This window comes from Homalodisca vitripennis, chromosome 4 (genome assembly GCF_021130785.1).
Source record: "Homalodisca vitripennis isolate AUS2020 chromosome 4, UT_GWSS_2.1, whole genome shotgun sequence".
In the NCBI taxonomy this organism is placed as follows: domain Eukaryota; kingdom Metazoa; phylum Arthropoda; class Insecta; order Hemiptera; family Cicadellidae; genus Homalodisca; species Homalodisca vitripennis.
The window spans coordinates 196,011,350-196,023,578 of NC_060210.1; the positions used below are offsets into that span (position 1 = coordinate 196,011,350).

Below are 12,229 nucleotides of genomic sequence, written 5' to 3' on the forward strand. Positions count from 1 at the left end.
ACACTCATTGTCAGAACCAATCTATATAATCAGGCCACCATCTGACCTTTACATACACTCAGTGTCAGAACTAATCTATATAATCAGGCCACCATCTGACCTTTACATACACTCAATGTCAGAACCAATCTATTTAATCAGGCCACCATCTGACCTTTACATACACTCAATGTCAGAACCAATCTATATAATCAGGCCACCTTCTGACCTTTACATACACTCAATGTCAGAACCAATCTATTTAATCAGGCCACCTTCTGACCTTTACATACACTCAATGTCAGAACCAATCTATATAATCAGGCCACCTTCTGACCTTTACACGTACACTCAATGTCAGAACTAATCTATTTAATCAGGCCACCATCTGACCTTTACATACACTCAATGTCAGAACCAATCTATATAATCAGGCCACCATCTGACCTTTACATACACTCAATGTCAGAACCAATCTATTTAATCAGGCCACCTTCTGACCTTTACATACACTCAATGTCAGAACCAATCTATTTAATCAGGCCACCATCTGACCTTTACATACACTCAATGTCAGAACCAATCTATATAATCAGGCCACCATCTGACCTTTACATACACTCATTGTCAGTGCCAATTGCATCAGAGGCTTGATTTTAAACGTAAAAAAGAACATTTACATTTGTACTGATAGAGAGCACAACATTTTTAATTAAATTGACAAAAAAAATTGTTATATAATTTTTTTCCAAAGCAAACTATATTATATCCTACACAATGTTACTCTAAAAGCTAAAAAATTTAGGAATTCAGGGTAACTTTTATATTATATTTTTTCATATCATATTATTTCATATTAGGAATTAATTTCAATCATATTCTACAGCAATATGTGGAAATATCTCATACTGAGAAAAGCAATGTATTAACCCTCTCCCTCATAGATTAAGTAGTGTCGAAGTGCCCATAGCAAGACCTACTAATTGAACCACTCATGCAAAAAAAGTAGAACTTTGGTTTTTACTTTAAAAAGTAGTTTAAGCTCAAGCTATGGTTTTAGTACTGTTTCAAATCTTAGAAACACGTCTTTCAAATAAAGCACTACAATCCGTCAGATTTGTGGCAAACAATTGATGGCCTTTGGACCATGACAATGCACCTGCTCACACTTTATTTCTTGTTTGAGAATCTTTGCTAAAAAAACTCCATGTGACTTTTTTGTTTCAAAAAATTAAGAGAACCTCAAAGTGCCATTGTTATACAAGCATAGATGACTTTAAAAACGCATCGCTGAAAGAGCTAAGGCTATCCCAAGTTTCAGAAGTGTTTCAAGGATTGGAATTTGAATGTAACATCATTAATGTAGACGAATAAATATTTTTCAAAAAATGAAAATTCCCGTTACTTTTTTAACATACCCCGTAAACTCAATGTTAGGAATGAGTGCATCAGTGGAGGTAAATTTGATATATTTTGATTTTTATCTGTTAACTTTGATTAAACACAAGTATTAACAAAGAGTGGTCATATCCAGAGGGCTTATTTTTACCTGCATGTGTGGGTGGATTAACACTTTGTATACCACATTTTTAACTAGTTTTCCTCAAACTTTGTAAAAAATATCCTTTTTGAGTTTGTTTAGCAACAAAATGGTGGTATTCAAGAAAAGAAAGTCTTGTGACTGTTGTAATAATTGCAGATTTTAGGAACCAGGAAAATGTTTTCTGGTTCCCTTAAAAGAAAAAAATTAAAACATCATTAAATAAAAGTCGTTATAATTGAAATGGGACCCAAGGAAATGGTAATTAATCCATACTATTATATAAAAATCTAATGGTGTCTATCTATGTGTTACACAATCGAGTAAAAAATAATGATATTGTTTGTATGATAATGTTTTTTTTAATATTGAAATTTTACTTGGTTATTCTTAGGGTCCCTGGTAAACACAAAGACCTATTCCTATTCCAAAAATCCTTTGAAGCAACACCTCACTGCTCTTGAAAACTTCCTTTTGGCTTAATCAGCAGATAGTAAATGTGTTATTGTAATCAACTGTTTTTTTTTTTACATTAGATGTGACAACACGTGTGTTTAATTAATTTAGGAACCATTTTAAATTTCTTTACGCATAGTATTGAAAGCATAGAGAAAGCTTATAAGTAACAACACTTTTTATTTTAACATTCTCTGTAATCAATGAATAGCACCAGAGGTTATCCAGATAATAAAATAGGAAGTTTATTAAAAATATTCTTTTAACTGTACAACTTGGCAAATATTATTATGTATGCAGTGCTTAACCATTAGTGTAATGCAGATATAAACAAAGTTACTATCTAACTTTGCTTCAGATTTAAATACTGTTATAAGACACATTTTAGTTGTTTTTAACAAACTCAACTATGGCACAAGAAATAGTTTAGACCGGAATAAACTACAGTGGCCATAGGTATATACTTTTTCCCAAAATAGACTTTTCAGACATGCATACGTATTCTTGATTAGGGCATCAACACAAAATCAACTTCCACTTAAAAAAAGACAGATCTCCATTATTATTCATTACGATTACATCATGAATGCGTTAACTGAAAAGCTCAGAATTTAAATTTTAGGATTCCTCCACACTGGCCTAAAATATTTCAATTGTTACAGAAATCGTTTATCATGAAATATTGGAAAAAAATTTGAGTTATTTCACGGTGCTTATAAGAAATGTTTTATTCTCCAACTTGAGGGCCCTAAAACACTACTCTTTAAACTTATATTTAAAATGGATCGGAAGATTGGAATATTTTTCAGTAATTATCACCTAATTCAGGAGTGATTAAAAAATTGTGTATGAAGCTAGTTCATTAAAAGCTTGTAAAAAAGTTATAGGTTTCATATTCATAGAACAGAAGGCGATACTTAAAACTGATAATAACTTAGAACTTTAGAAGTTCGTTAAGCTCAACAAGCCAGAAGTAATAACACAACCAAATTAATCTGGGCTAACCTAAGAATACATTTTAGAATACCTCTACAAAATTCACCGTTACTGCCTTTAATCTAATTAAATATGAATTTTTATATATACAGTAAACATACTTCCTGGCCTTTAAAATCTTATCTCTTTGTATTTTTCAAAACATATGTTTTTATTTAAATCTAAATTGTTTTTATTATTAATTTACTTTTATTTCAGTTATGTGGGTCTGACGATGTGTTCTTTGAGCACGAAAGGCCTCACAAAATAAAAATTTTTTCATTTATTGGAGTGTTTGATTATATATTAAGCATAACCTAAGAATGTTAAGTAAAAAAATTGAAAGAAAATATGTTTCACACAACTTTGCACGCTTTTTGTAAGCCTTGCCAGTGCATGAACAATGCCACAATCGAGAAAATCTGTCAAAAGTTTATGTTTATAGCCATAGTACACGTACATGTACATAATTATAAATTGGTCTAACATTCAAGCTTTAAGTTCAACCAGAAATTTATTTCAAAGACAAATAAACATCATAAGTTAATGCCTTCAAATAGTGTTTGGCTATTTAATATACGTAACAGTCTCGTAATTGCAGTTTATAATGTGCAGGGCTCTATGAAAACTTAGATTTTTTCAGCGCCACCTGGTGGTGAGTTATATCAATAGGCTTAGCATATAAACCTTCTACGTGGAAAAATACATATACATACAAATTTTCATAACGATCAGTCAAATAATTTCTGAGTCTATCAATGTCATATATACAAAAACCCTCTTTTATATATATATAGATTTTTTACTGTGTACCGTTTTACTGGCACATGAGGGATTAGCTTTGAAATTTAAGTTTTGTGAAGGTTCAAAAAGGAAACAAAAATCTTCTGAAACTAATTAAGTTCAAACTAAAATAAAACTTCCTCTTGAAAATAATCACCGGATTTAAAATTAAAATAAAAACTTCTTGATGACTTTTAAGTTCAAACTTGCAATATATTCGTCACTCAAAAAAATGTAAAAAGTCTCACAGCTTGTCTTTTATTCAATTTTCAAAATTCAAAACTTTCACACTAATCTGATCTGGCAATTCTTCACTTTAATTTCTCTTCAAAATTCAATTTTATTCTGTTACTAATTTTTTTACTTTATTTTAAATATCAACAATATTTGTATTATAAAAATTTTTCAGTGTTAGAGAATATTAAAATTACTTCTTTTCAGTGTTAGAGAATTAAAATTTCCTTTTTCAGTGTTAGAGAATTAAATTGCTGAAAGCATCTGTAACAACCACAAAACTCTTTTAGTATTTTTTACATAAAATTTTATATACATGTGCTCACTGCACCAACAAGTTTTATATTGCACAGATCAAAAGGACAAGTTCCTAAATTCCCATTAAATTTAATTTTCACAATATTTCTTTCCCCAAGATTATTCAAAATAACTAAGAATGAATATTGACTGGACTCCAGTTAAAAGTTCACTTACCCGCAGGTTCGATGACGATTAGTAAGAAACAACTCTTAACACTTTCAAAGGCTTTATATCATTACCACTACTACAGATCAACTGAGACGGGAGGTACGGCACGTCTACCTCACCCCACCTCTCAATTTCGTTATCAAACTCTCCCATCTGCGATGCGCACCTTGCTTATAGAAGGCCTTTTTGTACTGTCCAGTCCTTATCATTCTTCTGGGCCTACTCCTTCCACTGGTAATCCAGTTACCCCAAAATTACTATTTAATACAATCGGTACAACTGTGCAGAACGACTTTTCAAAATATTTCTAGATATGAATTAATTGTACAATATGCTTCTTTGTTTAAAGTTTTTTTTAACAATAGAGGTATTTGTTGGACATTTCCATTGCTAAGAAAGCATTAAAACTACATTTTGAGATCTGCAATCTGATCTCTTCATCAGGTGTTTGATTAACCTAACATATAACTACAATCTAAGTTAAACTAAACAAATCATATCAGAACATTGTAACACGCATAAGTCAGAAATCACTACAAATATGTTGTGTGTCAGTATAAACTTCATCCACATTACTCTAAAACATGGACTTCATAAAAACAAAAATTTATGGTTGCCTGTAAAGTCGGTTTTACGGGCGAAGATTTTACGTGACAACGTCTTTTTCTCGGTAGAATATTTATTGATATGAATATTATTAAATTGCACAATAGGAACAAGGAATTGAATGAAAATAAGAATTGCACAAATTTTAACTATAGAAATATATTTTGTTTACTAAAACATTGTACATAATTTGAAATTAATTAAAATTTGTTATTGTAAATGGTAAAGTTGAATAAAACATTTACTAAAATTGGAATTTGAAATTCTTGCTAAACACAGTTAAATTCTAACTCCGCGCGTGGTGATTGGTCGGTTTAGTTCGTTTGTTTGGTCGCACTGTTATGACAGGTTAGAGGTTATAATTTGTTATTTTAAATGTTTGACTAGCAATACGCGCTGTTTCTTCTCAATCGACTGAATTACGATTGATTGCAGAGTGATTTAAACTAATAATTTACTTAACACTATCAACATTTGTCAATAGTATGACATAACCTATAAACTCAGTTTCTCAACTTTTGTGTCAATCTAACAATTAATCAATTAATCATAGTTTACGATAATGAAATATCAGTGTACAATTATTTACCTTTATTGTTGTAGTTGTTGTAAATGACGAATCTAAGCACTCCACATTTTCACGAATAAACATAGTTATCTGCTTTATCCCGTGCGGCGGACCCACTGAACGGGCATCGTAACGTTACCGGGCGTTACACTTTTTCATGAGTGACTCCGAGCCGCAACCTAATTTAAGACGTTGTCACGTCAAAAATGCTAATTATTCAAACTGAACTAAGGAACACAGGTCTCTATAGGTTCTCACTGAACAACCAACCACTGAAAACTGGTTTCACAGCGCTCCGCTATTATTTGTTTATTTTAACGTAAAGTGTTTTGTTAGGAAGAGATCGTATTGCAGATTCTGAACGCAATTTACTAATTTCTGGTATCTGTTTTAAAGTTAAAACTTCTATTTTAGATTTTCAACATGAGGAGCTCAGGTGATGTTGCATCTTACCACACAAAATAACCATTCGTCCAAGTGAGATGTTGCTTCCACATGACTCAGCTGATTTACAGATTCGCATCCTTATAATCATTGTTACCATCTTTATCTAAACAGATGTAAATAATTTGTAATGTCAGACGTTGTATGTTTCCAATCAACTCTCAATATCATTTGCAGTGACAGAAAATCACAGCTAACTGATTTTGAATGGAATTAGTTAATGAACGGAGCTGTCTTTGACAGTAGTATTGAGGAGAGAAGGAATGGTGCATACACACCGCAGGTTACTTGTCCACCCGTTATTTACTAGGTTATCAAACAGTTGTTTATTGATAACAATCAGTAACTTATTTAAATGCTCAATGTAAAATAAAATCCAATTATCTCTTTATTACAAATTACATTTATACAACTTTCTAAAATCTTTTAATTATCATTTTTTATTTGATAAATAACTTCAACCTGTTAGTACAAGTAATAATATGAGGACCTGTTTGGTTTTTAAGGTCAGGCTGCTTTCTTTTTTTTAAGCCTTGTTTTGCCTGACCTCATGAGCCACTCACTGGCTTGTGTAAGGATCTTGCCAAACAGAATAAGGAGAGTCAATACAGTACAAGGTTGATTGTACTGATAAAAGAGTGGTACATCACATACAGCATTTGAACCTGTGCTATCTCCAACTCAGATCCAAAGTCAAGGACGCAGCAGACTGCATATCAAGCTGTAGATAGTTACCAACTATCTTTCAACACTTATCAGTTTGTGTGGTGGCTGATTAGTTAGAATGTTATATTTCCCAACACTTGTTAGAATGTTATATTTCCCAACACTTGTTATCAGTTTGTGTTGTAGCTCAGTAGTTGGATGTTATATTTCCCAACACTTGTTATCAGTTTGTGTTGTAGCTCAGTAGTTGGATGTTATATTTCCCAACACTTGTTATCAGTTTGTGTTGTAGCTCAGTAGTTGGATGTTATATTTCCCAACACTTGTTAGAATGTTATATTTCCCAACACTTGTTATCAGTTTGTGTTGTAGCTCAGTAGTTGGATGTTATATTTCCCAACACTTGTTATCAGTTTGTGTTGTAGCTCAGTAGTTGGATGTTATATTTTCCAACACTTGTTATCAGTTTGTGTTGTAGCTCAGTAGTTGGATGTTATATTTTCCCAACACTTGTTATCAGTTTGTGTTGTAGCTCAGTAGTTGGATGTTATATTTCCCAACACTTGTTAGAATGTTATATTTCCCAACACTTGTTATCAGTTTGTGTTGTAGCTCAGTAGTTGGATGTTATATTTTCCAACACTTGTTATCAGTTTGTGTTGTAGCTCAGTAGTTGGATGTTATATTTTCCAACACTTGTTATCAGTTTGTGTTCTAGCTCAGTAGTTGGATGTTATATTTTCCAACACTTGTTATCAGTTTGTGTTCTAGCTTAGTAGTTGGATGTTATATTTTCCAACACTTGTTATCAGTTTGTGTTCTAGCTCAGTAGTTGGATGTTATATTTTCCAACACTTGTTATCAGTTTGTGTTCTAGCTCAGTAGTTGGAATGTTATATTTTCCAACACTCGTTATTAGTATGTGTTGTAGCTCAGTAGTTGGAATGTTATATTTTCCAACACTTGCTACCAGTTTGTGTTGTGGCTGAGTAGTTGGAATGCCCAACACTTGTTATCGGTTTGTGTTGGTGGCTGAGTAGATGGAATGATATATTTTCCAACACTAGCTATCAGTTAGTGTTGTTGTCTAAGTAGTTGGGATGTTATATTTTCCAACACTTGCTATCAGTTTTTGTTGTGGCTCAGTATTTGGAATGTTATAATTCCCAACACTTGTTATCAGTTTGTGTTGTGGCTCAGTAGTTGGAATGTTATAATTCCCAACACTTGTTATCGGTTTGTGTTGTTGTCTAAGTAGTTGGAATGTTATATTTTCCAACACTTGCTATCAGTTTGTGTTGTGGCTGAGTAGTTGGAATGCCCAACACTTGTTATCGGTTTGTGTTGGTGGCTGAGTAGATGGAATGATATATTTTCCTTGGAATACAACATTTTCTAGTAAGAGTTGAAAGGTTTGATTCTAAATACAACACACCATTATGTAATGATTATTATAATCTGCATAATAGGCCAGTTTAAAAACAACTAGGGGAAAAATACCCAACATAATTTCTTAAAAGTTATTATATTTCCATTTGAGCAAAATATAATTTTCACAAATCATAAGGCACTGAAATCATCATTGCTGTAAGTAACTACATATAATCTAAACTTTACCTTGTTCATTTTTAATAATGGCTCGGACAAAGTTTGTACTATTTTTTCTGCAATGGCAAAAGACTTGTCCTTGGCTAATTTGTACTTTATATTACAATAAATACTTAATTAGATTATTATAGATTAAGGATATTTCCAAACATGTTCTTTTAAGTAAAAAAATGCAGGAAATGCATAAAATAAAACCTTTTCTGTTTTCATATAAAAGATCAGCCTTCTAAAGCTATTTATAAAACTATTTAAATCTTAACCTTCCATTTTATTTTGTTGCAGTTTTATTGAAAGTATTGCTATCACATTGAGATTCTTTTACAATATAAAAATACTGATTAAACTTAATACTAATGTAGAGCTAGTTTATTTTATTTACATTAGTTGTATAATATAAATTCATTAAAACGAGTTCAACAATGTCATAAATAAAACGACTACATATTCGATCTACACAATGTCAATAAATGCAACTGACAATATACAAAACATACAAACCTCAATCATTTTTAGTCAACAAAATTTACAAGATAAATAACATTTATTCACAATATTTATATGCTATTTACAAAATAAAACTAAAACAGTGGATTGGAAACAATCTAGGCACCAGAGTTCATTGCACTACAAGGAATATAAGTGGAACTGGACTACCTAAGGGTGTCCTCACTATTGATCGTGTTTTCACTGAAATTGTCCGCTGTAGACAGCTGTTTGATGACATTGGTGTAGGGGCTGACGGCCGGTGCAGGTAACAGCTTGTCCAGACTTGTCACTTCCTCATCGCTGCAGGTCTGGACCTGACCAGTCTGTGGCGGAGGCCTCGGCACTTCGTAACCCTCATCGTAGATCAACTCTAAGTACTTGGGAGTACCTCCAGTATCGACTGCATTTACTTCTTCCGTTTCATTTATCCATTCGTCTATAAAAAAATAATGGAACTTATAAATTTGAGATCCAAAATAACAAAGAACTTATTACTTACTAGCGAACACATGTAACCATATAACTAACCCCTTAATCGCCAAACACAAGATGTATCGTGCAGAACTAGTTTTGTGAACAAATACCACGCTACGACCTATTTACTTAAGAATGGTTGTTATTTTATGTTATTCTATGTTATATTTCACTGGAAACATGTAGAATACTGCTGTACAGTCAGTGCTGCTATCTTGCGGATTTTAGTAAAACTACTTGGGACACCATGTGCTTCGAATTGTACGAAAGTTTCGAAACGTTGCGTTCTACTTGTTGGTTTACGCAGGTTTGTGGGAGATATACTAAATAAAATTGGACCCTATTTTTTACTTTCCAATCTATAAAAATTGCGGTTTAAATTTTAAAATAAAAGAATTGTTGTTATTTTTTTTATATCTTCTGCCCTAACAAGGGGTCTCAATAATAAAAATCCATTACCAACCACTAATTGACATTTTAGATGTTTATTTACGTAACTGACAATTAATAATAAACCCGTAAATGACGTACTTAAAGATTTGTTAAAAACCTATTGAAGACGGAAAAATTACTTGGCACTCGGTATTATCACCTCTCAACTAAACTCGGCACTTTGATTGCGCTGCGCACCTGGCATAACAGTGGTGAGAGGGTGAACGTTTAACTGAACTTTAGTACGATCTGTTAACTGATGCAAAATAACATCAAGTGGGCTAGTGAGCCTTGTGTGGAACTGTCTGTTGAGTAAATTTATAACAAAATTTATAATCATGATTTCCTGATTGCTTTAAATGTTTGTGTCATTTTACTGCTTCCCTCAAGAATTCTGAATTCGTCCATTGCAAATTATTTGAAGTACTTTCCCGCATACATTTAGTTCATACAAATACCATGTAAATTGTGGGACAAAAAGCTTTAAACACACCAAAATGAACTAAGTGTACAGTTTTAGACATAATTTATTTAAAGTTAACTAGCCATTTTATAAATAATTTCACCTTCACTTGATATAATTACAGAAATTATCATTGTTATCTGGATCTTAAAATTAATCTTTATTGGTTTGGCCCAACATAACACAAAATCCTTTTTTGGCTAATTATGTGGACATAATTTTTCTTTTGCCACTGACGGTGGCTCCAGGATGGCTAACCGTGACCCTTCAATGCACCCTTCCGCAACCTTCCTTTTATATGTGAATAACCAACACTATGAATCAAAGAGTTGTACAAGAATATATGTGTGCAGTGTAAAGGGCCTAGAAAACCTATGGCTAACAGAAGTTTGCTCGACTATACAGTTCATAAATGCCTATTAATAGTTTTTTTCTAATGTTCTGTCAAACATTATAGCCCTAACTTCAGTTATTGTCAATAAATAAACCGTGACATTATGTCTTTTTCCAATCCTATTTTTTGTTCATATAAATTTGTAATCCACGTGTGCTATATTTAACTAAGCTCATCAATTTTGTGAGTTGATTTTTAATCAAATCCATATTATTATTTGAAGAATAAATAATGTGAGTTAAGATGTTGACAACTCTCCTAACTTTTTTGGTTTTCCATTGTAGGTTTTCATTATGTGCATAAAACATTACAGTTTGAAATCTGAGTATAGTGTTGACAACCATCAACATTGTAGTAGTCCTAGCTGTAAGTTTGACTTTGACCTTGCTGTGACCTTTATTTCAATTTCAATAGAAATCGTTCACTGATACTGATTCCTTGTAGCACTGCATGATGGCAAATGTCCGAATAAATCCAGTTACGGTACGTTCATTTTAGTTTTTTTTGGTCCTGAGGGAAAAGGACGGTTTGTCCCCGTGCTTAGTCCTAAAAGGACCTTTGCGCCTCCCTTACTTATATTTGTGTCCTCAAAGTCCGAGGCTTTTGCAGAAGCCGATCAGATTTGAGGGCTCCTGTTCTCTGATGTCCTTGGGGCTGAGGAGATATGCTCCCAGGAATCTTTTCCGAGTTTCTAAGATGGCAGAACAATCTAACCAAGTATGCTCTGCTGATTCCTTCTCTTCTCCACAGAGTCTACATTCGTCAGTCTGGCTAAGACCCACCCTCATAAGATGTTTGTTTAGGGGGCCATGTCCTGTCAACATCTTATTCTGATCCAAGAGAGCTGCTCACCCTTTAACGTAAGGAGAGATAAACATTTTGGATAGTCTTAATCTTGAGGCTCCACTCCTTTATAGAAGTATTAATATTAACCTCCATCGTAGCATTAATATTAACCTCCATCGTAGCATTAATATTAACCTCCATCGTAGCATTAATATTAACCTACATCGTAGCATTAATATTAACCTCCATCGTAGCATTAATATTAACCTCCATCGTAGCATTAATATTAACCTACATCGGACACTAAGATTCTGGGATTGAAAAACTTAATGGATTAGCCACAAACCTTGCTTGAAACTAGTTTCTTGGCCCTGTTGAGCTCTGTGTAACTGGGCATTTGCCGTTTTCCTCTTCAGCTCCATCAAAACGTCCAGACAATAAATGAACATTGGCCTCTCTTCGGGATTGAAACTCCAACACCTCAGCATTAAGTCGTACCTGTGAAGTAATGTTTAAATTAGATCATAATCATTTATTGTCTGTGAGCAAAACACATACCTGCAATAGACAACGTCAATGGTCATCAACATACAGAGCGATGAGATACAGAACAGTACAGTATTTAGATTAAAAATTAAGACATTTACAAAAAGTTATAAAAGATTTTAAAATTCACAAAGTTAACAATGAATAAAATTTACAAATGTACAGATCTAGGGCTAAAAAATTCATTTGTCATAAAAAGGATTTAAGCGTAACCAATTGTAACATTTTAACTTAAATAGTTTGAAATCTAGGAGTTTACTTTCATTGTGCAACTTGTTAAATCCCACGTGGTTAGGCTAATCATAGTAAAAACGCAGCAAT

General features: G+C 32.7%; 1 protein-coding gene across 2 annotated transcripts in view; it reads right to left on the minus strand.

Moving 5' to 3' along the window:
* Positions 1 to 8,225: 8,225 nt before the first annotated feature.
* Positions 8,226 to 12,229, minus strand: part of LOC124360854 (proto-oncogene tyrosine-protein kinase ROS-like) — a 41,761-nt gene continuing 37,757 nt past the window's right edge. For both annotated transcript variants that reach the window (XM_046814805.1, XM_046814804.1), the window contains exons 21-22: positions 11,709 to 11,860; positions 8,226 to 9,249 (exon numbers count right to left, since the gene is read on the minus strand). In XM_046814805.1, coding sequence (XP_046670761.1) covers positions 8,978 to 9,249; positions 11,709 to 11,860 — 424 coding nt within the window. In that variant the 3' untranslated portion in view covers positions 8,226 to 8,977. The remainder of the gene's footprint in view (positions 9,250 to 11,708; positions 11,861 to 12,229) is intronic.